Source organism: Brachionichthys hirsutus, chromosome 13, assembly GCF_040956055.1.
Source record: "Brachionichthys hirsutus isolate HB-005 chromosome 13, CSIRO-AGI_Bhir_v1, whole genome shotgun sequence".
NCBI lineage: Eukaryota > Metazoa > Chordata > Actinopteri > Lophiiformes > Brachionichthyidae > Brachionichthys > Brachionichthys hirsutus.
In genome coordinates this window covers 2,302,920-2,328,347 of record NC_090909.1, presented here as the reverse complement: position 1 = coordinate 2,328,347, position 25,428 = coordinate 2,302,920, and the positions used below count along the sequence as shown (strand labels likewise).

The 25,428-nt window shown below is 47.9% G+C and overlaps 1 protein-coding gene across 1 annotated transcript; it reads left to right on the top strand.

The window, feature by feature from the left end:
• The first annotated feature begins 3,688 nt into the window (after nucleotides 1–3,688).
• Nucleotides 3,689–23,939, top strand: pard6gb (par-6 family cell polarity regulator gamma b). Its single transcript, XM_068747255.1, has 3 exons — nucleotides 3,689–3,760; nucleotides 7,110–7,332; nucleotides 22,269–23,939. Exons 1-3 carry the CDS (start codon nucleotides 3,689–3,691, stop codon nucleotides 23,318–23,320), a joined length of 1,347 nt encoding a protein of 448 aa, XP_068603356.1. The 3' UTR covers nucleotides 23,321–23,939.
• Nucleotides 23,940–25,428: the final 1,489 nt, after the last annotated feature.

Sequence of the window (25,428 nt, the reverse complement as noted above, 5' to 3'; positions counted from 1 at the left end):
AAAGAAAAGGCCTGAACGTGGGCTCACCCGCGCGCGGGAGAAGGAAAGGAGGAAATGCAGACCATATATGGAAGCAATGGACACTAACGAGACGCAGGTGAGTTTAATTAGGACACGCCCACTGAAAGAAAGAAGATGCTGAGAGGAAGGAAGAGCAGGAAATAATAACCGGGAAATATGTGCTGGAACAAAAGGAGAGGAAAAGGGAAAAAAGACCGGAAAGAGACGAGGACCGACAGGTCAACGAATGTCGGAAGGAAACCACAGACAGGAAGTGTGACGGAAGAGGAGAGTGGACTTTCAAAATAAAACAGGAAATGGAAGATTTAACTCAATACTATGACAAATATAACCAAAATGACATGAACATTTATGGATTTAGCTTAAATGTAATCACAGCAAAATGTCACTGCTTTAAGAATTCGATTTGCTGGGACTCATAGGGACTCCTTGGTACAGGACAGAGCAGATCAGTTTTCCAGCTACACCTGGGTTTCATTTTGTGTGCCGATGATGTGATCCAGAAAGGAAAGGCTGCAGTTCCGCTTATACTAAAACACACAACGTCTGCTCGGTGTGACGTGGCTGCTGAGATCATCCGGGTTTGTGTATGTGAATCTGTGCGCCCTCCTTTTCCTTTAATCACAGCGTGAGTGGAGCAGAACAGAGCAGAGGGTTGAGTCGGGCCTTCCTGCCGGTCCGTCTGTCTCTTGGCTCAGTCGGCTGGCACTGCTGCCTTCTAAATGCCCTCGTATAACCAGCTCCGCATGTTCCTCTGTCTCTACACAGAGAATGGATTACTGCGAGTATCTCTTCATCTCGCTGTAATCTCCTCTGAGGACCACCTGAATTCATGCACACGAAGCACGGATGAGAGCCGCACGCTGCATTCAGCTCTGAGTATAAGACGGCTGGCAGCCATGAAAAACATCTCATGAGTGGAGACAGAGAGCTGTACTTGTCTTCAGTCATTGATTCCCTCTTTGTTTTTAATCCATTAATGTCTTTTCTTTTATAAAGTGTACCATTTTCGTCATCGATCCAACTCATCCTTCTCGTTTTTGATTCTATGTCCTTCACAGAATGACTTAATTCACTCGTTGACATGCGTTACTGAATCATCTTACTGAGCTACAGACGGCTCCTTAATGCTAATGTGTAATTTGCTTATTTTTTTAAGCATATGTGAATTTTAGAGTCTCCTCCTTCCTCTTCAGTTCTAAGAACGAGCCTCATTCTGTCTCATCTCACATCTCCACCATCAGTCTAGTTTTCCTCAGCTCTTTACTCAAGGCCATCAGTCTCCCATGCAGGAAGCAAAAAAAATAAATAGAATCCCTTCTTTTTTCTTTTTCTCTTTTACACGTTTCAATAACTGCCAGATTTATTGAGATATGTTTGCACTGATGATGCAGCGCTAAGATCTTAAATAAAGTGAGGCCTGATTCAGTCATATGTAGGCTGAAGTTTAATATTTTTTAATTGCCGTGTCAGCTTTTATCAAAGTTTCTGCGTGTAAAAAAATAATTTAAAATGTTGTAAATTTGGTCTGTGCTGCCCTCTGCCTGCCATATTTGGTACTACCACGCCAGAGAGGCGACAAGAGGCTGGATGAAATTTTACAAAGGTTCATCAATTTACTCATCATCATGGAATCAAGTCAAATGTGTACATGTAAAAATACACATACTCATATAAGTGTTATTTCCTTTATTTTTGTTCTCAGTTTGATTTAAAAAAAAAAAACACGTTCTGTTTCGAATGTTAGTCAAACTCGCAGCTTCGCCTGTGTAAAGTTAATCATTTCATCAAGTCTTAACATTCCTTCGCAGGTGTTATAAAAGGTCGATCTGTTAAAAGAACAAAAGCAAAGATCCGTCGAGTTCCACGTGAAATTACTCCTGAGGGAAGCTTTCTTTCTTCAGCTCTAGATTACTTGTAATTTTATTGTACAGGAAATGATTTTAAAAAAGACTATTTTCTGCTCCTTACTGCTGCTTTAGGGGTTGAAACCAGACAGGGTGCAATACCAGATTCTGCCCCTGTGTTGGAAGCAAAAGCTTGACTGAAATTCTATAAATAAGCATTCAGTGTGACTCATATTTTTGATTTGATTTGATTTTGATTTAAAAAAATATATTGAATCAAGCTACCCCTGAGGTATAATCCTGCTTTAGCGACAAAGACAAGTGTCGCGTTCAAAATCATATAAAACAAACAAATGCTATAAGATCGGTGCGTCGAGGAGGAAAGCTGACAGTGTAGTGAGGTTTTTAAGGGGTCGCCGCATTCCTGCAGTGAGTAAACAAGTTCCTGCTACTGGGAGCCGCTGGGAGCCGCTGGGAGCCGCTGGGAGCCGCAGCTGCTGCAGGAATGTTGTAAAGCAGGACAGCAGTCCAGAATATTCACCACCGGCTTTTTGCAAAAGCTTCACATGCTGTGGGTGTTGGTTATCAAAGGTATAGCTGCAGCAGGGGTGGTGCTGTTACCGGGGTGGGGGGGCCCTCAGGGCAAAGGGCGTTTGCTTTTCTACAGGGGGGGGGGGGTTGTGCGAAAACATTTATCGGACGTGTTCCAGCGACAGCAATAGGCCGGTGTACCTGTTGCATTTCAAACCTCTGCTGATAAAAAGATAAAAGCTGGTCAACCATGCAGGCTTTTAGAGGAACTGAAATGTACTTGACATTTTGACTTCTTGCCTTGTTGGAATAGCAGTGAGCCCAGCTGTGTGGTTCATACTGAAGGGAACTGAACCCATCATGGCAGATAATTATATTTCAGACTTTTATGTCAGGTATCTCTCAAACCTTTACTATTTCACTTAAAGAGAATGTTTCGACGAGCAAAGTGCTCAGAAACTGCACAGCATCAGGAGGCCATGCTTCCTTTGGCTCAGGTGCGGCGTCTTGTGCTACTTTAATCCAATTTACATCAACTAAATGATTCAAAATAATCATTTAAAAAAACAGCGGCTAAAAACAGTCGACCTTTGTGCTCAAAAATGCGCCTCTGGCGCACCGGAGGACCGACGAAGCATCGTGCTGCGTTTACGGACTTTCGGAAATGTGACATTTAATTTACTTTAATTTAATTTAATGTGATATGTGAGGCGTCATAAACAAGAAACAAATACCTCCTTGGTAGGACTAATATGACTAAAACGAAATCATTTGTGTTATTGGCTGGTATTGATAAGTGTGACAATATAAACAATATAAAGAGTTTTTGATGATACATTGCGAATTATCTTCAGTAGTGAAAGGAAGAGAGACTTCTGAATTATTTAGGCTACCCATAAAGAGCACTTGTTGTCAGGTTGGTGACGACATTTGCACAAAACATCGTTTATTTTTATGCAACTGCTGCGAGACCAAGACTTAGAAGTATTAGAAATTCCGAGCGACATGTAAATGCGTCATAGGATCTCTCTTTTTTTTTTTTTTTTAGGAGGGCTGATGTCATTTTAAAACTTAACTCACTCCCGAGTCAGCGCAGCGGGCGGATCGCGTCTTTTAGCCACGGAAGGTCTGCTGATATTTGGCGGAGCGCGTTGAAGACAACGGTCGAAAGAAAACGCGCGTCCTCCGCCGGAGACCCCGCAGAAGGATCCCGCACCGGAGCCCGTCTTTTTTGCGGGCAAACTTTTTTTTTTTTTTTTTGTCCTCCCTCCTGTGCAACCACAAAAAAAATGAATCGTAGCTTTAATAAGTCGCAACCTCTGCGGGCTGCGGACGGGAGCGCCGTGGAAGTGAAAAGCAAGGTGAGTGTCGGTTTCCACGCTCCAAAATGCGGGGTTCGGGGATAAAACGGTTCACACGCGTCGTCCCGCAACGGATCCGGAGCTGGTCGGGACCCACGACGCGCAGGTCTCCCGTCCCCGTCCCGGTCCGTGGAGCTGGACCCGCCAGGCAATGCGCGTTTCTGTATTTGTACGTTAATCATTTACCTCCTGTTTAATTCTGCGGCCACGCGGAATGTGACGTCATTCTCGAAGCCGAGAGGAGAACTCGTTTGACGAATGTTTCCCGACAGCCCGACTCGGAAGAGTTTGTAGCATTAAGGAGGTTTTTTTTGCGTCTTTTTGTGCAACATAGTCGAACCCTTGCTGTTGTTTTGTGTAACTTTCTGTTTACGGGAGGTCTGGAAGGTGCGTAAAAAACGCAAACGCGCGCTGGCGCGTCAATCTGGGTCTTCATAGAACGAGAGAATCAGTTTTATACCAGAAGGCAACAAGACTTTAATGTTAAACCTCAAAGTTTACACAATTGTGATTTGGAACAAACTTGTTGTTGAACATTTCTTCAGATCCCAAAATCACAGACGTAACTGAACTATTTCCAAATTTCTTCTGGTCAACATATTTCACTTGAATTCTGCTTGAGTGTGCGCGTGCGTGATCGTGCACATTCATGAGGGATGAGCTTCCCAATCCCAGTTGATGTGAACAGTTTGTTGTTGTTTTTATTTAGAGGTCTTTCCCTGGAAGTTTTCGCTTGTTCCCAACCTGCGAGAGGGATAACAGATCCACGGATGGGGGGGGGGGCACGTCTGTTTCAGGATGCTTGGACATGAAAACGCTTCTGTGTCCTCTGACGAATCCGTTCTTCAGGCAGCAGAAGACGACGTGTCTGAAGCCGTTCCTCCTGAGCCTCAGTGGTTTTGTTTGTTTGTTCCCTGCAACACATCTTTTAAAAAGTTTGGACGGTATCAGCAAAAGACTGGGAAATGTCTAAAAAAATCAAAACGCCTTATCGGGCCGTTCCGATGTGGAGGAATCGTCCTAGACGGGACTCAGGAAAACGTCAAATACTTCAAAAAGTCTGGAAGTCGTGCAGGAATAAATCTGTTTAGATTATTACCAGCGCAAAATCCGTAAGCGGTAACGGGGGGGGGGGGGGGGGGGTTCGTTTGGCGTCCGTGGCGTGGGGAACCTGCACATCTGTGATGACGCCGCTAACGCTGAACGCTACTTGCATCCAGAGGAGTCCAGGTATAGGAAGCGCCGGATCCCTCCGGCTGCAGTCGTGTGTCGGGGGAGAGCGGGACAGAATTCCACCTTCAAAGCTCCCAACAGCTGGAGGCCTGTGTGGGAAGGAGGGGCGGCGACTCGGGAACACCGGGAACGCTGGGAGAGGGAAAACCGATCGCTGAAGGTGGGTGGAGAACAGAAAGGAGGGAGGCTAAATCTATTCCAGGATGCTCATCAAAGAGCCTTGTTTTGGGGAAGGGTGGGGTTTTTGTGTTTGTTCCACTGGGGGGGGGGGGGTCAGAGCCCGTCCCTGGGTGGGTCTGACACACCTGGCAGGTTTTTGTGCACGGTCATCGCTGCTGACTCACCGGCCGACATCACGCGTGTCCCTTTTGGTATCAGGCGTTTCCTGACGTCATTTTTTTTTTTTGTTCCGCTTTTGAGAGGGACAAAATGTTCACGTCAGCTTTCTGATCGCATTCCTCGCAGGTGGAGGCGTGGGGATCGGCCGCCGTCCGCATTCTTCTTCTATAAACATTGGAGCGGCAGCGCAGGCGACTTCCTTCACGCCTGCGTTTTCAACCCAACCTCCAAACACGTCTGCGCGTTCCTCCTGCTATCAAGCCGGCGTGTAAAAGCTGATTAAACCGGAATGACGGTTAAGAGCCTTTAAATGTGTGTAAATCAATCTCTCGTCGAGCAAGCAGCGACTCGCGAGTCTCTTTTTGAATGATGCAAAAGCAACTATTAGGAATGTCCCGAAGGCACGGCGCCTGAAGAGAGATTAGATCAAGGTGCCGTGCTGGAATCGCGTCCTTGGCGGCGCCTTCGCTCAGAGTGAGCGCCGGTTATCTGGACGCGATAAGTCCAAGGGAAACGGACTTCTCGCTGAAAGTCAGGCTGCCTTTGACGTTTATCGAGACGCCTTTTCTCTGCGGCCTCGCCGAGGGTCCACATGTTCCCGACCCGGATCAAACTTTTGTGGAGCAACGGTTCAAGATAAGCTCCTTGGAAAGCCCGTGAATGTTCCGGGCCTGGTTCTGGGTTAGGGAGGGGGGAGGGGGGGGTTTCCATTGATAAGCCTATCTGGGATAGCACCGGAGGTGTCTGCCGGTCTGTCCCGGAGCCTCCTCCAGGAGCTGCTTTCACTCACGCCAAGCTCTTATCAGGGAGCGGCGATGTCGGCGGCGATCTCTGACTCCTCCTGCTCTCGCTTAAATCAAGTCCGAAGGATGAGCGCGAGGTCAAAGCGGGTTCTTTTTCCATGACGAGTCAGTCGGCGTCCGTGTTTTAACGTCTCCGGGACTTGTTGCAGCCTGTCGGCATCGCTTTGCGCCGATAGGCCGAGGAGGGCAGGTGATGTCACGTTTGCGGCTGCGGTTGATCACGCCGTGTTCAGACTTGCTCGCAGCAGAGGAGCGAGCTCCGTCTGAGCAGCCTGATCACGAGGAGTCGCGGCGTCGAGACCGGACTCGTGCAGGTTCAGGGTCCTGAACGCCAAACCTGCTCGTCTGCTCCAGGCGCTGGATCTTCAATGGTTGGAATCCGACCGTGTGCGCCTCCTCGCACGTCTGCCCGGTGATCGGACGCACCTCCTGAAATTCATATGTCATCTTCTGATTGCTTAATGTCTCCCCCCCCTCGCTCCTCGACTCTCCTCCGCTGTCAGCAGTTTATTCCCCCCCTCCCCCCCCTCCTCCGTGATAATCTCTCCCCTCTCCTCCTCCTGCTGTCGGCCTCCCTTCGCTGTGAGCTGATGATTACAGGAACAAAGAAATGACCTCGGCCTACAAATGGCCGCAGCGATTCAGACGCCGCCGCTGTGGTTTATCAAGCTGTGCTTTTGTGTCTCCTCCCCACGTCCGTTTTTCTTCTGAGTCGCGTGATGACACCGCTGTGACCCCCAAGCCGTGCCGTCATTGGTTGGTTGTGACCTCACCGGGTGTCTTAATGGCGGTCGCTGGCGACGCACTCGGGGTGTGCCCCGCCTCTGGGATAGGCTCCAGCAACTCCCGTGAAAAGCGGAAGGATGTTTGAAAGGAGGCTGCGTCGGATATCCAGCTCTCTCCGCTTCCTGCCCCCCCCCCCCCCCCCCATTCCCTTTTAATGAGCCCCCCCCTCCTTTGGTCTTTCTCTACAGTATGGCGCCGAGTTCCGCCGGTTCTCCGTGGACCGGGCCAAGCCGGGCAAGTTCGAGGAGTTTTACAAGCTCATCCTGCACGTTCACCGCATCGCCAACATGGAGGTGATGATCGGCTACGCCGACATCCACGGCGATCTGCTGCCGATCAATAACGACGACAACTTCTGCAGGGCGGTGTCGACGGCTCACCCGGTGCTCCGGCTCTTCATACAGAGACAAGGTGCGTCTGTCGGGTGTTTTTTAACGACGGCCCCGCCTTCCGTTTCCTCTTTGTGAGCTCATGGTCGGTCTGACGTTCGGATAAGTTACGCGCAAACCGCTGCGTGGATTTACACGAAGCGTTGCGGGAAGGTTGCACATGTTACTGGGAAGAGCCCAGTTTAAATGGATCCAGATACAATGGGCTGAATTCTTTCTTTAACAACGTGAAAATTGACTTTTTTCTTTTCTAAACTACCTTTTTGTTTGGTTTTGTTGAAACTTTTGGATCCAGGTAACTGGGCAGATTCAGAACGGGGACTTTTGGGGGCTTTAGAGTTCTACGTTCTAGTTCTAATATTTCTTACGAGAGCCAGAACGGTTCGTCCAACATGGTTGGACGGGAATGAGTTTCCTGTAAAATAATCATCTGTTCCAATGACGGTGTCTCGGGACGCATTATTGCTCTAACTGGAATGAAGTTTCCCTCTACGGGAAGTTCAGGCCAGACTGTTTATTTCATGCAAGGCAGTGTGTGTGTGTGTGTGTGTGTGTTTCCTGCCCTCTTATTGGCTGGGTCTGTGACCGTCTGCCCGGCTAAGTCCTGTGTCTCATCCAAAGGAAGGGCTTCCAGGCAGACGATCGCAGACACACGGGTTCGCACGCATTCCGGTGCGCCGGCAGCCCCGTAGAAATCGGGTCATTGAGCAAAGCCGGTGTCCCCGGCGTGTCCCCAGCATGTCCCCGGCATGCCAGACATTACTGGGAGACAAAAGGCCTGCGTGGACGAGAGACTCCTCGCTGAGCTCGCGCCGCTTGTGTGTCGGTTGCTCGTGTTGTTTGCTCCAAGATGAGGCGACGGTAGCCTGAATGGGGAAGGAGTCCCGGCGGCTCCGTCTCCGTCTCATTGATTCCCGCTCTGGAGTGGGTTTTGACTGGCTGCCAGTCTCCATGCAAATGAATCCATCACCATTCACGTCCATTCATTCCCTGAACCCTTCTTGGAATGTCCCTCCCTCCCTCCGTGATGAACATGTACTCCACACTTTATTGTTTTAATTGTTGTGTAACGGTTCAAATGCAAAAGGGAGGGGGGAGTAATGGGGGGGGTTATCGTGCAGCTTTTTAGTGAGACGTTTTCTTGTCCACCAGTCTGTCCCTTTTGTGGGACTGGTTGTCTCAAAAGTTCTAGAATGTAAAGAGCAAGTATCAAATTGGGGTGATCCGTCTTTCTACTTTATATAATAAAATTTATCAGGATGTCTGATTAATTATAAATTATAATTGTCTAAATTAAATGCACTGCTGTCTTCTCAGTATTTGTCATTTCGGCATTTATTTTAAGTATGCTGACCCTTCTGCACTGTAAAAAAAAAAATTACGGGACGTTTTAATCTTGTAATTTATCTGTAAATGTCATAAATCAGATGCAGCGATGGAGACGGGCTCTGGGGACAGAAGTGGGAGCATCTTAAGCCTTCACTGCGGTCTATTGTTGGGTCGCCAAACAAAGAGGTGTGTGTGTGTGTGTGTGTGTGTGTGTGCGCGCTGCTGCTCGAGCGCCTCGCGTCTCGGATCAGCTGCCTTGTACTTGTACTCGGGTTAGCATGTGGATGCTAATGCTGTATCAGTCAGTACCAGCCTTTTAGTCCGGGTCAGCGTGTAGAGTCTGATGAAAGACTCGAGAAACGCAGAAAGGTTTTATTTCATTAAAAACACGGCCTGAATCTAGGGGGGGGGGGGGGGATAATTGGGGAGACTACCAGCTCCCTCTCGAAGACAGAGACTCGAACCCATGATCCTTCCTCTTCCTCTTTTGGGCTTAGGTTGTGATTGCTGGCAGGATCGTCGGAGCGTGCTCTGAGACGACGCGGCGGTAATCCAGCGGCTGATTCCCGTCGCTCCCTCTTGTTTTGCGTTTAAATGCGGCGGCGCTTGAGCGCATCCGTCCTCGCCGTCTCGCTGCATCGCGTTTGCGCGTAAATTGAGCTGTAGCACTTCTCAGCTCTGATGAATTTCATTTGCACTCCTGTAGAAAGCGAATTTAAAAATGTCCTGAATCTGGCTGCGCCCACGGCAGGCTGAGGTCGACCTCGACCCCCACCCCCCCCCCCCCTTAAGCTGTTTGCACAAGAACTGGACCCGCAGACGGTCTGTTTGTGTTGCGATCGCTGAAATACAAAAGATTTAGAGTGAGGGAAACGGATATTTGAGTGCGACTGGAATGTTTAAACAGTACAGAGAGCACAGAGGCCAATTTGTTTCCCGCGTGACGTGATATCGACCGATATATTATTCTAATATTTACGTACAGGAGATGATGTAGGCGAGGATGGTTCTGTCTGGAAACTCGTTGGACTCTTTTTGGAGAACTTCCGTTTTCCTTATTTGATCCGGACTCCTTTTTACTCTCAGTAATCGGTGACAGAAACGTCCTTGAACCGAGTCTATTTTTTGAAAACTGTCCTTTTGTAGCGTCAGGATTGAGTTGCGTTTGCAGAGAGTGCCAGTGGCCTGCAACGCAGACTAAACTTTCAACAAAGAGCAAGAACCCCCGTTTGGCAGCGGGCTGCGACTTTAAGCAGCCGAGGTCGGGTCTGCGCGGCTTTGTTCTGAGCCTGCTGAGCGCCGGAGGTTCCCGACTCTCTCTCCTCCACGCCTGTAAGAGCTACTGCCATCGTTTGTGCAAAGGAGTTCGTGATTTCGGAGCTGCTGACGTGCAGGTTTTGGGCAGCAAAGGTTGCCTCTTGAAAGGCATTGATTGCAAGCAGACGCGTTGCGTCGGGGAGCTCGAAATGGGGAAAGCTTTATTGTCAGAACGTATCTGGTCTCTTTGCTATGAACTTTTAACGCGCCAAAAGTTCCTGCAGATTCTGAAAACCTAGATTCAGACTTTCTGTCGATGCTTTTAACATTTTAAATCTTTCAAATCTTTTTTTTTTTTTTTTGGTGCCGTGTTGCTTTTGGTTATTAATGTACACTGAATTATATAACCTTCATTACATCATCAGACTGGGTTAGAATAGAGCTTTCTTTCTTTCCTGTGCAGCAGATCATCATTTTGCACGCCAGCGCTCTAAGCTCCGTCTTCCTCGTTCCACCGGGCCTATTTCGGTCGGGCAGAGTCGCTGCGCTTTTATGACTGGCTTTCAGAACGTGAGTCACCACGACTGGGTTGAGGGTAGCGTGTCGGGCTGTGCCCTCGCTACCGCCGAGCTTCGTGTTCGGTTCCGGGGTGTCCTCGGGTCATGTGGTGAAAGGGATCGCTGTGGAACGACTGGCAGACGCAGAGACTGGTAGACATGTCGCTTCCATCCCATCTCTCTTTTTACTCTCTCTCTCTCTTGGGCCTTTGTTTTCTTTGTTGCATCTCCACCCTGCCCTTGATTTCCTGGACGCTGTGGTGAAAGTGTGCGATGCCTTTTGGCGGCGCATGTCCATCGGAACGTCTTGGCTCCGGGGCAGGAATGCAGTTTTAGGTAGTTGCTTAAACCGACCCTCATTCTTTTCCTGTTCAAGCTCGGGCATGGCTCAAGGGCAAAGGGAGGGGAGGGCGTGGGGGGGGGGGGAGAACCACAGCAGACAGTGGGGAGTCGGTCTAACAGTAAACCGGCGGCGGCGGAGGGAGGACGGTGCAGGTTCTGTCCACCCCCCCCCCCCCCCCCCGTCCTTGTGTTGAATGCAGAATCTCTCCTGTTGCCGTGCAGCAGGAGACGAACAGCCTTCATCGAAGCTTTTAAAAGCTTCACATTCTTTGATGACACATTTGGGTCGCATTCGGACTGACGACACGCAAAAATGCACCGGCTCGGAAAAGCAGCCCCCGTCAGGCAAGTGGCGTGTTTGAGGCCTCGTTGGTATCGGAACTATTTCCTGCTTGGGTGTGTGTGTGTGTGTGTGTGTGTGTGTGTGTGTGTGTGTGCGTCACCGCATCGCCGCGCCATTCCAAATAAATCCAGGTCCCAATAGGGGATGGTTTCCTCGCCATTAAAACCATTTAGGTGGTGTGTGTGGGCGACCTCCAATAAAAACCTGTGTGTGGCCTCGTCTCTGCTTGTCTTCAGACAATGCCAACCGTACTTAAAGTGTGATGGAGAAGCCCCGGTGCCTGCCAGGAGCCTGGCACCACGGCAACAGCCCTGTCTGGACGGGGGGGGGGGCTCTCTTTGTGAGTCTAACTGTGAACCAGCTTGAACAAAGTTGTAAATTGTGTCAGCTGGACTGAAAAGAGACAAACGGCGGCGCTAGACATGCGACCAGATACGGGAACGCTCTCCATTCCATTCCATCACGTCTAATTTGTACCCGTTGTGCGTTTCCTCGTCATGCTTGTCCCGCGCCGTAGAAATCCTTCTCCAATCCCAGCAGACTCCCGTTCGCTCTGCCGTCCAGACGTAGGCGGGGCGCTTCTGCGTTTTAATTAAGCTTGCAGGGGCTGTTGTGTTTGTGTTTCCTAAGTCGCTGCTTTCATTTTGGTTTACGACCCCACTTTGAACTGCGTCCCCTCGCTTCCCCCCCCCCCCACACACAATGCCGTTTCCAGACATTGTGGGGCTGGGTTGTCTGAAGAGCGGTCTTTCTGTCATCCGTCTCTTTGGATTTATTTTTGCTTCTCTCAGACCCAGAGTCAGCAAATGTCCCCTTCTATGGTTTTACATAATCACGTATTGTCAGGAAAAGTAGTCATTTTACAGCTGGAAGAAAACCACAATGATGCATCGTCTGATGTTTACCGTGTTCCTATTGGTCAAGTGCGATCACGCCTCAACGGACTTTCAGTTATGATTCTCAAACGCTCTGTGGCTGAGTTGAAACCGAGGCCTTCCGGCATCCAGATAAAACCCGCAGATGTCGACTCTGGAAATTTGATTCTGGAAGTGATGAATGCTGCTGCTCCTCCTGGGACAAACAAACAACTTCCTCGGCCGCCGCCGCCACTCCCTCAGAAGCACGAGCCTTCAAAGGGGGGGGGGGGGGGGGACGACAAACTCGAAATACTTCTGCGCCGTATTTATTTCCTGTTTTTATGGGATGCAAGTGGAATTGAGAGCCTGTGATGGGCTGAGTTTTGAATCTCCAAGCATCTGAATTTTTAGTTGTCTGGTTGTTTCGGATGTTCAGCCTCACCGTGATGGAATAAACCATTAGCACAGCCGTTTATTCCTGCTTTAATGATTTTACTTTACTTCCGAGCTATTTTATGGAAATTTACAATTCATAGGGAATTCTTACAAATCGCAAAAAGGAATTGTTGCACCCTTGTGAAAATATATTTTCTTTTAGTCCATCAAGATCACTTTTTCAGGATAGATGGTATTAAGAATGGGAAGCATGCAGTGGAAAACTGAGGGAAGAGGGTGATTTTTATTTTAGGGAATGGGTTGCAAAGAGCAGCGAATATGGATTCTGGGCGGATGTTCGTGGGTTTTCGAGGGAGGAGTTGCTGGTTTGTGCGGAGACGATTTGTTTGGCGAGCCTCTTTAATTACAGCTCTACTGCAGGACAAGGCCAGGCATGCTTCGTGTGTTGCTCTGCAAGACTCACAAATGTCAGTAGAATAGTAATCGTTTGCATATAAACTTCAGCCAAGGCCAAACAGTCCTGGATGCCTAAACCATAAAAGAAAAGGGAAGCTGTCTGGGGATTGATTTGATGTAGAACATTATTAGATCCAGGTCGGAAACAGACCTCAAAGGCCATGTAACATCTGATTCATCACACAGTATAGCATATACAAACGGTGTAGTCCAAGAACTGGTCCTCTATCTGGATCCGGAACTCTTTTTTTTTTTTCCTTTTTTTTTTCCATGCCCCACTCCTCAAAGGTTCCATGGACGTCTGCTCAACAGTTCTTATGTGACCTCTCCGTGTCGTCTTTGCCGTTTGGACTGGAAATCTGCTCCAGTTTTTGTGTAATAATGCTAATAGACAAACGGACCTCCTCACCAGAGGTTAACTCGCATGGAAGCGAGAACTTTGTCTTTTGAGGAAATCCTACCCCCCCTCTCCCCCCCCCCCCCCCCCCCCCTCATTTTCAGGGCAAATAGTTTTGGCTGTAAATAAGCTCTTATGTCACTGCTAAACATATTGGATCATCAATTTAACAGTCTGTAATCATTCACCGATTTCGGTCTGTTGTATAAAGCTAATTGTCGCTACCTTCTCATAATCGACAATGCATCCATACGACGGGATAGCGTTTAGCTTCCTGGCCTTGGCACGCCAAGCGCTAGGCTTCCAGCGCGACATCAACTCAGCATCGCCTGTGGCGAGGATTATTTTTGGAGTCCATAATTACGAAGGAGGCACTGGCTTTGCTTCTCGGCTGCTGCATACTATAAATACTGTCGAGTAAAGTCACCCAAAAACAAGTCCATTCGGACGTGCTCAACCTGGCAGCATGTGATGTCGTTTATTGTCTCTGCTCGATGACCCTGGGCAGGAAGGTCACGGTGGCAAAAACAAAAAAAACGTCCATAACCAAACCCAGGAAAGAGGAAGGCTTGGGCAGACTTTGGCCTGTGTGGCCGGTTGTGTGTGTTTTTGCGTGCGATTATTTGCTATTTTCCTTTCTGAATGGTTTGATCTGATCTGCAGGGAGGAAGTAGACGTTCAGAGTTGCTCGTCTGGTTTCGTGTTGTGGTTTTTACCCCCGAAGTTTCTCCGGATTATACTTTCTTGTGCGTTATGGCATCGCGTGTATGTCTGCCTGCCCGAGGGACAATCACAGCTCACTATAATGCCAGATATAGGTCATTCGGCTAAAACCGATGGGACAGGCTGCCTCACCAGTCTGGCAGTCGTTCAGCCAGGCTTTGATTGGTTAGAATGCAGCCAGACAACCTTTAACGATTGGCCGATTATGAAGCACCAGAGCTGCCAATGACTTGAACAGTATCCACTGTTGATTCGTTGTCAAAGAAAATTACAGAAAAGGAAAAGCGCATGTCTTGCGATTGCTTTTCCACGACGTAACTGATTAGTCTCTCGTTTGTACGTCGGGTCCAGCTAAAGCCTTCCTCCGCGGTAAAGTGTGTTTCCTCACGAGTCCTTTGAACCGACGCTTTAAAGTCTATCGGAGATGGACGATGAGGAGATGCTGCCAGCTCGCCCGCTCCTCCCCTCGATTACGTACGCTGCAAGTTGGAGGTTGAGTTGGGCCAGCACAGCAGTTCAGGATGGATGAGGAAGGGGAAGAATGGAGGAGGAGGGGAGGGGGGGACTGAGCCGTGACTCTTATCCTGATTTGAATTGTGTCCGAGAGACTTGCGGAAACAATGGTCGCTGACAACTCAAGTGGAAATGCTCCGGGGGGGGGGGGGGGGATTTGTCTGCAAAGACTAGGTGAAGTAATCCACAATCGGAGTCCATGGAGCGGGACAAGCCGAGGATGTGTGTCACCCCACACAGGAAGTGATCCGATACGCTTTGTGGTTGTGAAACAGTTGGTGTTGGCGTTTCAGGTGGAGGGGAGGGACGGTTTCGGACGCCTGTCCAAGCATGCGGAGGGATTGTGAACTCGCACCCACCAAAAGGGAGGGGGGGGTTGGAGGGTGGGCTCACCTGGAGGCCAGGAGGGGGCTTCCCATTGATCCGTGTGAAGGTTAGGTTGTTGGCTCGCATACCAGAATAAACCGAAAGAGTTCTGGGTTTGACTAGTCGTCACATTTCTATTCATTGATCTAAATGGAAAATATTTTTTTGCCGGCATCCATGAAACTTCGTAATATTTATTGACTGAGCAACAACCGGGAGTATGACGGGTCGTATTGTTCACAACGCTGGAATAGACAAGCGCTACGATTAGCTTGTAAATGAGCCAATCACGAACAAGCTCCTTTGCCGTTTCACGCCTCCGTAAATGTTTAAAGTATTGATGAATTGATCGGTCTCATCGGTAGACACTGCCTGAGGATAAAATGATGTCATCCGGGCTTTGAAGACGACGGCGTGTTTTCTGGCCTTTTATGTCTCGAGTCGGGACATGAAGGATTATTTGTCTTGCCCTCAGTGTGAATGAGATGAACGTCTCCAGAGGCAGCTCCGTAACAAAGGATTATTTTTCCTGTAGGTTGATGTAAGAACTTCCCAGCAGGGCATCGTCTGCAAGATGGACGATCTGATCCCCTTCCCCATCTTTCTGTTTTCATTTATGGCGGCGGTTTCAATCAAATAAACTCAAATTTGGCTCTGGGGTATTCCGACCGGTTGTCTGTTCCCACCTGTCATTTACCTGTCTGCGCGAACGTCCCGTCCGACGGCGAGACCAATCCTAATCCTTCACCAGCAGCGTGAGGAGGTTTCCGTTGGCTTTATTCGGCGGTGACGTCTTTCAATGTCTCCTCGTGGGTCGTAAGCGGCGAGCGCAGACCTGTGGGCCAGATGTCAGTGCAGCCTTTTGTGGACGCAGACATGTGCTCAGCAGAGTGCCGGTGGAATCGAACCCAGAAGCGGTAGCACGTTGCGCTCGACGGGACGTAGGAGGCGGACGCCGCCCACCCTCGGGTGGCGCTTCTTTTAAGGGCCGCTGATGAGGTGGAGGCTGTTTGAGGAATGCAAGACCTGTCTACTCCATCACCCTCCTCTACCTCGCCCTTTGAGGGCCCCCACCAGCAGACATACACAGGTTAATCTCTTTGTATGCACACACTGTCCCCCCCCCTGTGTGTGTGTGTGTGTGTGTGTGCGCCTACCTGCAGAGGACCGTAAATCCCTCCCTTCCCAACCGCACAGGCGGAGCCGCTCCCTTTAACTTGTCCCAGATGTGTAGTCCGGCCCCCCTGCGCAGGAAAAGGAGGACTGAGACTAAAAGGATGGAGGTGTGTGTGTGTGTGTTGCCCAGCACATGCATACGTGCAAAGTTTTAGCACGATCTGATTTAGCGGTCAGATCTTAGCACTGTAATAATATAACCATGCTGTATTTATATCTATGCACTTTCGATGTTATTAATGCAGCCCGTCTGTGATTAAATGTTGTAACACGTCCAGTATAAAGTTGTATTTTCTCCTCTGCAGTACTTGAGCTACCTTTTTTGTCTGTGCTCCTTTGCAAGATAACAAACTTTCATAAAGTTCCTTCCCAAATCCGTGTTGTCAGTTTGTAACCACAAGACCTATCGAGCTTCTCCAAATTTCCACAAGGCCCGTCTCGACTACCCTGGCAAGAATGTGAAATATCTTTGCATGTTTAAAAAAATAAAACAAATTCTTTATTCAGTTTTTTTCTTTTTTTCCTGAGTTCTTTTTCCGTATTAGCTTTAACATCTTGGCAATCATCGGCCCCTGAAAGCGCAGCCTTCCCCGACCGTCTCCGGTGGGGAGGAGAAGAGTCCAATACTAGTTTTGCTGATCTATTCCTCTCATCAACATCTCGCTGGGGGGGGGGGGTCTCCGCGTGCGCTCTACATTCACCAATATGGAATCCCGTGCATTGGAGGAGAAGCAACTGTTTAAGTATTCGCTGCAGCTCATTTGCATCAGAGCGGAGTAAGAATTCGCTCTTCAGCTCGTTTCGCTGTATTTGGCTGTGTCGTATGAAACCGCTGGAGAATCATGAAAACCAGCTATTTTCTGAACCCACGCTACGAAGAGAAAGCGTCACAAAGCACTCTGCATTTCATTAAATTCTGTCTTTTCAAATGCAAGCGGGGGGGATTTGTTATTTTTTTTGTAAATGTGTCCAGAAGGAGGACGTTTCACATGCCAACTTTACTGCAGCGTCTCCTGCATGGTTGTGCTCTGTCACTCGTTGTTTCACCCTCGTCTACTTAATGCCATATTCCTGGTGGTTGAAGAACATTTGTGTGTGTGTGTGTGTGTGTGTGTGTGTGTGTGTGTGTGTGTGTGTGGCCTAGGAATGAAGTCCACCGCTACAGCATCAAGTGACCTAATGCAAAAGGCAGCAGGGTCGAGCACTATTCACTATTCTCTCTCATGTGCTTCGTCTCTCCCTCTCTGCGATTATGGCCTCTCCTGTCACTGAGTACTTTGTCACGCTTGGCTGAGAACCATGATGGGTGCTGGAGGGGGCCGGGGGGGTTGTTGTCCGGGTGCAGGAATGTCACTTGCATGGATGGACTGGAGTTGGATGTGTGGTCGGGTAGAGAAACGGGCCGTTTCAGGCTATAGCTTTAGCGTGCAAGCAAAGATTTACGTGCTGAAAGCCGTCGGTCTGCTAAATGACTGGTTTTCATGAGCTAATCTTGTTCACGCTACTCGTTTGGGAGTAAAATATGGTTAATTTAAGCAAATTAATCACAGAACTGCAACAAATAACCGACCTGTCAGACAAACACACATTTGGCATTCATAAAAAATCTAATTTAGCGTGTCGGTTGCTGCTACCACATGTGTAGCAGTTCCCTAAATGTCAAAACTGTTGAAGTCGGAAAGTTTAAAAAATAAAATGAATGGACACATGTTTGTGATGTTTGTGTGCTAAATCCGCTCTGCAACGTTTAATTAGAAGTCCCGTTTCCCAGCGACACCCAGCAGTTATAATGGTGTGTTTTTCCCGGTCTTATTTTTCCACCCGGGCTGCCTTCATTGCTTGTTGCAAAGCAGAATGTTAGGACTGTGTGTTTATAAGTTCCTCAGCTGTGCCGCTCGTGTTTAGGTTATATCACGCAATAAAAAAAATATCATTGCCAACAGGTCACCCCCCCCCCCCCCCCCCGAGAGGCCGCCGCTAAAGCTGTTAGCAGGGTGTTGTTGCCGCTCGCATGCGCGTGACATCGAGACTTTCCTCTCCTTGTGATGTCTTTCTTTTCTTTTCTTTTTTTGATACCATTCTACAAAAAGTAGCATCGCCCTCCAGCTTGCATCAAAGCCCTTTTTGACATGTCACACAGGAAGCAAGCCCCAAAAACCTTTTAACATGCGTCGCCGAGGGGAACCGGAACGCCGACCACTCCGTGTTTTGTCTCTGTTCTTGATATTCACCTTTTAAAGCCAGGAGCTAAGGTTTACAGGAAGTTACATAAGCATTGCTGTTTATTTGTTCACATACTTTTGCATGTTTGTGTTTTTATGACCGGCGTAACTGACATTTTTGAACGGATCCAGGAGGTGACTTTATGGAATTTTACATTAAAAACGTAGTGTTTTGGGGTTTTTTTTGCACGGTTACAAAAATAAACGGCTCCAATGATGTCAGCTGCTCCAGCCGTTGTTGGCGGCGGAATGCTGGAGACTTCATTCCCATGTCCTCTTCGGTCTTTGCTGACCATTGTCTCGAGTCGGTTGTGGAAGACCTGCCAGGAACAAGTGTGCAAGAGCGGCCCTAATGGGCGCTCATAAAGCCCGTTGGATTCCTGCCTTTTATAGGTTATGCTGGAAGAGCAGGAGGACTTTAAAGGGTGTTTTCTTAACAGCTTTGGTTAACTGGAGCTGGGCTCCAGTGGATCAAAGATTGTTTTTCCTTCCTTCGTTGCTTTGTAAGCACAAGAACAGCGTGAGGTCAGAACCAGACACATGCTAGCTAGCTAGCTAGCCGGTTTCCAAGCGGTCCATTCATTTTCCTCCCCGGTAGAACGAGCCACAAATTTGGGATTGATTTTTGTGGTTGCCCAGGTTTCTTTGGCTGTGAAAAAAGATTGATGGGGTCACGTGGCTTAAATGGGTAGCGTGGTTAGCCCGAAGTAGCTGTTGTTTGTCTTTGTTTAAATCAACCCCTGCCTGTCTGGGGAGGTTGTGCAGTACCTGCTCGGCTGTATCTCCAACCCCATTTAACACCACATACCTCATGTGTCTCTCACACACACACGCACACACACACACACCAGCAGAATGCAGGAGTCACTCTTGAGTCAGCTTTCGACCTCCTGACCTTCTTTGCTGGCTGGAGCCACAGACGTTGGCGTTGTCTGGCATCGCAGGGTTTCAACAGAGTTATTCCCAGATGAAAACACTTTTTTTATGGTTTCTACATGCAGAATGTTGGTTTACAATGCTGGAAAACGTGGATCTGAATTCCTGCCAGTCCCCTTTTTTTTTTTTTTTTACTCACAATGCGGTCTCGTTTGACCCTCGCTGAAGTTCAATGCTGCAGATGTTTAATGTTATTTAAGATAATGAATGATTTTTCCATCCCTGTCAGCGTTTAGCTTCAGCGTTTGCTGTGTTTGGAATTCCCCGACTTTAAGCTGAATAAAGTTAAAGGTAAAAGCAAACTGCCGCCATCCTCTCTGCGTGCCCCTTGATTTGTAGATTAAATAAAACGCTGGAAATATTGAGTAATAGCTCACTGAAACCGCGAGCTTTTCTCGTAGCATTAATCTGAGGTGCCGTTTAGCCTGCGAATGACTGGCAGTGACCCGACAGCCTTTTGATCATCAGGTTCGCATCGGCTTACCCATCATGCCTCAGTGTAGCAGGGATTAGCTTTGTCAGGAGTTGTTACGATAGCCTTTGTGTGATCGGCTAGAACGTGCCCGTTTGGTGTGTGTGTGTGTACTTTGGAGTGTTTGCGTCCAACAGAGTTTAGAAATCTATTGTATGTGATTTTTTTTTTTTATATAATTGCGTAATTTGGCTTTGCAATCAGCGATTTTCATGGGATTGAACTTTTCAGAGAAGTCCTATTTTGACCTATAAAGAGCCGAGACGTTTTCCTGCATTATCCTCCAATGGCGTCGGGTTTAGTTGAATCACGAGGTTACATTTGTTGAAGACACACACACACACATTTTGTGCTGCTGGATTTGATCAGCAGTAGGTTTTATCCATCACAGCGAATTGTTAGATCGTTTGAATGTCCGGAAACCCTTTTTAGAACCAAAAAAAAAGAATTTTGTTTGAAATTCAATCCTGATTGACTTTATTTTCCTGCTCTTGAAGATTGTGTTGAAATTCTCCGCTGAACTCCGAAGTGTCTTCAGGGTGTTTGCATTTGTACGCGTTGGTAAATAAATACCTTTCTCCTGACTTGCTTGGCCCACGTTTGCATTCTCCGACAAACTATGTGGCATTACTGGATGTTTGGTATTCAGCTCGATCGGCTGTGACGTATGAGGCTGTAATTGATTTTGTAAAGCACTCATCAATCATCTCAGAAACTATGTGGACTTCATTCTTCGGCGTCGCTTTACGCCCAAAAAGGTTGAGCGATGCGTCTTTCTATTTGCCATCATTATTTTGAATTGCTGAGCAGTTCAGGACATCAGTGGGACGGATTTCAAACCAACTCCCCTTTTTTCCTTTTTTTTTATGTCCAGTTCCCACATAAAAAGCCACAGAACCGCTCCTCAGATTATTCAAGGCAAGCTATCTTTAGCTATTCCCTATAACATGGGAAACAAATTGGACCAATATGGGCTTTGGATGGGATTTTGAAGAACAGCTGTGAGGCGTCGTTGTTGCGTTGTGGTCTTGGTTCCCGACTGGGGTCAGGGAGCAGAGCGAGGAGGTGTTCTTAAGATCTCGAGTCAGACTCTCCACCTCTTCTCCTCCAACGTGGTTCCCATCAGACGGACTTTCACTTGTGGCAGAATTTCCAGCCCTGCGCCCAAATGCCTTATCTGGATCCAATCAAACGAACCTCTGCAGCGACACACACGGAAAACTAAGAATTCCATGCACTTTGAGTTCAGTGATGCTAAAGTAAATGCACATTTTTAAGTGGTAAAAGTTTAAAAAAAAAGACAAATGGGACCATTTCTTTACCAAGTGTTGTGCATTTTTCAGACAGCGGCGTAGCTGAATTCCACGCTATGTTCTTCCCTGAAACCGCCACTCCTGAAAGCTGTAGTTAAACATGCTGCTTCGTCAACATTCTCCTCGGGAGGGGCCGGCGGATGCGCTCAAATGAGCTAAACGCGCTAAAACGATGAGTCAGCGTCGAGGAGACGGCCGTATGGCCGATGCACACGCTGCTCCGAGTCCGGAGGCCTGCTTGGCTCTGCTCGGGGACTCCACATTTGTTTTGGCACTCCCTCCCTCAGCGGTGGACTTTGAAGACGTGTCCAATTATTTCAGCGCGCTCACCCACAATGATTTCATGAAGCAGGTGTCCCAAACCGCGAGGCAAGGATGACTCAGCAGGTCGAGGGAAGCGCCGGCGCTGATGCTCCCGACCTGGCGACCCTCGCTTCCTTTCGCAGCGGGTTTTGCTGGGTCCAGATTTCCTGTCCTCCAGAGAAGAGAGGATTAGAGCGCTATAAATGTATCATTGTTTTCACCGTGTGGCGCATTCACTCGTTTCTCCCACACTGTCAGGCTCGCAGGAACAAGTTGATCTCCAGGGTGCGTTATTTCCAAGTTGTCCTTCCGTTCTCGTATCTTACCCGAGCATGTTTGACATGTTGCTCTCTCGGGGGGGGGGGGGGGTGGATCCAGTCCTCCTTTTTACGGTTTCAGGATAGGATGGAGGACCGTTCATGTATGTGCTTGTGTGTCTGGGGGCAGAAATGCACGCCGGGAAACTTTTTGCAGCTTCTGCTGGACAGCATGAGGGCGGATCACCTCCGTCAGCACAGACAGGAATGCTCCCTACACACTCAGCAGTCTCTATGAACGGCCACACAAAGACAGTCTTCATCCAGACGACACGTTCACATGGGATTCTTAATGCAGTTTGGATTCATTGTGAAAAAAAAATGTTGCCTTCGTTTTTCACTCATTTCTTGTTTGTGGCTTCAATGTTTGTTTTTTTTCTGTCGGAATAAACTTTGTGTAAATATTTAGCAGCTCATTCCAAAATGTATCTTTTTTGTACAGCTTGAACAAAAGGTTTCGAATCGAGGTCGTGTGGTTTGATTTAAATGCAAAGAATGAAGAGTTTAAGTGTTCGTTCCAGGTTTTGTTATGAACTTTTCCATCAATCTTCCTGTGCCGCCAAGTTTTTTTTTACTTTTCCCTTTTTCATTCCTTACTTTGACTATTTGGAAAAATCTAAGAAAAAAAGATGCAACCTCTGTCTAAATGTCATTTACAACACTTTCCCTGTGTTTCTTTGCAGAAGAGGTCGACTACGCTAATTTCGGCACCAGCACTTTAACTCGGAAGAAGAAGGCCGTGGTCGCGCTGCGTAATAACGACGTCAACCGCAAGCGGCCTCACATCCGGATCGGAATGCCCCAGGACTTCCGGCCCGTCTCCTCCATCATCGATGTCGACATCCTGCCTGAATCTCACCGCCGTGTCCGTCTTTATCGCCACGGCTCGGACAAACCGCTGGGCTTTTACATCCGAGACGGCACCAGCGTGCGGGTGACGCCGCACGGCCTGGAGAAAGTCCCGGGGATCTTCATATCCCGACTGGTCCCTGGAGGGTTGGCGGAGAGCACCGGGCTGCTGGCGGTTAACGACGAGGTGCTGGAAGTGAACGGCATCGAGGTGTCTGGGAAATCGTTGGATCAGGTTACGGATATGATGATCGCCAACAGCCACAACCTGATTGTGACGGTCAAACCGGTCAACCAGCGCAACAACGTGGTCCGCGGCAGTAGGATCTCCGGGAGCTCCGGCCAGTCGTCGGACAGCAGTGGGTCAGCCGGCTACCCGAGCTTGTCGGTGGCCTCGGTCGGAGCAATGCCCTCCGGAGCGCATGGTTACCAAGATGACCTCGAGAGCGACGAAGAGACGGACATCGTCATCGAGAACAGCCTCAAGCGGCCGTCTCAGAGGTCCAACGCTTCCTTGGCATCCAGCGTGTCTCGCACTCACCAGCAGGCGGCGGCGGCGCCCCCAAGCCCTCCCACGCGTCCTTTATCGGTGGTCTCCACCGCCTCTTTCCACTCCCATCCAAGCCTCAACGGCGGGTCCCATCACCACCAACACAGCAACCTCAGCTACCAGCTCCACAGAGACCTGAACCTTCACCACAACCCCCAGCAGCCCCAGCAGCGCCCGCCCCACATGCAGCCGGCGCACCACAGCAGCAACCCCGCCCTCCGCCACAGCAACGGCAGCCTGCACAGAATCCTCAGCTCCATGAAAACGGACCCACGGCACAGTCTGGCCCTGCCCAGGGGAGGGGTGGAGGAGGACGGCACCGTCATCACCCTATAATACGTAAAAGACTCCGACAGAAACAGCCCAACCGCTCAGAGACTAAAACTGGAGTGCCAGTGTTTTGGGTTTTTTTGTCGAATGATCATTTTGTAACTTCGGTTTTGTTGCTGGAACATGATTTGAAAATGGGAAGTTACGAGCCAGGGAACATGGAAAATTAAATGTATATAATTCTTGTGTTTTTCAACTTGTCAGTCTTCCATCGAAAGATTTAACACGCAGCCGAACAAACTGCTTTTAGGAGAGTCCACTGTATTCTGAATGTTTCTGCAGCCTAATAGCTTTTGTTAGTGACCACTTTTATTAAGATCATGTTCATTCGTACTATCGGGACCAACTTGGGGTTGTTTATGGATGTTTTTAAAGGGTAAATCTGTATTTCTTACGTGCAGAAAAGTGCTGCGTATTTTAAATTTGTTTTTTGTTTTTTGATTGTTGCATCCTTTTATGCATTGATGATTGTGATCAAATCCTTGTATCTGTTTCAATAAATTAATTTAAGTCTCACACTTTTGCGAAAGTAGAAAAGTGGTTGGTTTACAGGTTGCATTTCTGGGACGGAATAGCGTCATCTAAAATTTGCATATTTTAGATTTGCTTTCATTTGAACATCCCCGAATAATTGCACTGTTATTGGAAGATTAAGCAAATCTATGTTGTCGTGGAAGTAGTGTCTCTGAATTGATAAGTTCTACTAATGAATGGGGAGGGGGTGGCACTAAATTTCGTGTTCAACCTTTAAGAACAGAGGAAGACTATTGACAGCAAACTAAGTAAAGCCTCGCTGACATGTCGACTCGCAGGTTAACTCCATCCACGTTGGAGCCGTTGATGAAGGGAAGTGGGGAGGAATGATTTTGATGTCAAATGTCATCACAAAATAATTTGTTATAGGCGTCACAGTGGAGATGGATTATCGGACTCTTGAATTCCTTTCATATGATTAATCTTCATCTTCTGGCTGTTAACCACAGCCGATAAATTCAGCATGGATGTGTAGCAGGAATGCAGCCGCGTCCTGGGTCAGGAGGTCCTCCGGCTGGAACAATCTCCTTTCACCTCTGCTAGTGGATGTTTGTCGGCTGCGTCTGCTCGAGCTACTGCACTGCTCAAACACCTAATGGATCGCTGAATCCTCACTGATCGGATTTGGCCGTACACCGCACCACTAATTCTCTAGTTGTGGTGTATTAGCTGACCTAAATTTCTAAACGGAAGGTAATCGTTTGCTAATTTGTCAGTTATTATTCTGGATTTGGAATTTTCTGTGTGGAAATGTGACCCATCATGCAGTGATCCTGGTTGCCACCTGCTGGCCGGCCTTGAAATGACGCGGCGCCACATGGAATTACAATAAGGACGGTAGTCGTATCATAGCAACAAGTTTAGCATTTTTGAATCATTAACCATAATAGTTTCGAATTCTAAAGATAAATTATCATACGTTTATATTTGGATTGGTAAACCTATAATCGGACAAATGACCATGTTTCCTTTTTAGAGTAAGTTTATGCCTCAGGATGCATCTAAAGCACAGATATCCCTCCATCCATTGTTTTATAGATGAGATACTTGTCTCATTCTTTCATCATCCTTTTTTTTTACTTTCTTGGAAATATTTTAAAATGTGTCTCATTACCTATATATGAATATGATCATACTATGTTTATTATAGTTTTGTTTTGTAAGTTACAAAATAAGTTCCGAATCCTGGCCTCTCAGTTGAGACACAAAGCTGAACAGTTGTAAATCATGTTAAAGCCATTAAAGTGTATTTTATTAATCATGAAATAGTTGACTTTGCGTAATTCACCAAATGTAATGCCATTTTAGTGGTTATTTTTACCTTCCAGTACTCTGATAGAAGGATGCACATCGATTAATCTTGGGTCAAAGAGGAATTAATAAATTTTCAATGAGATGTGATTAGGTTAACTTCTAACTTCATTGCTTAATGCAGCTTTTTATTTTTATTTTATATCTGAAAAAGAAATGTAATCGCCTAAAAAAAAAATACGCAGGCGTAAACAACGCCTATGCACAATGTGTGTCCTACGTCGCTGCAACGAGTTTGCGAAAGCGAAACTATTTTGCCGCTCGCGAGC

What these genes read in the sequence shown, in the direction of transcription:
- pard6gb (XM_068747255.1), top strand. Translation starts at nt 3,689, where the DNA reads ATGAATCGTAGCTTTAATAAGTCGCAACCTCTGCGGGCTGCGGACGGG. An exon ending in CCGTGGAAGTGAAAAGCAAG is followed by an intron (nt 3,761 to 7,109) that starts GTGAGTGTCGGT and finishes CTTTCTCTACAG; the next exon opens with TATGGCGCCGAGTTCCGCCG. An exon ending in GCTCTTCATACAGAGACAAG is followed by an intron (nt 7,333 to 22,268) that starts GTGCGTCTGTCG and finishes GTTTCTTTGCAG; the next exon opens with AAGAGGTCGACTACGCTAAT.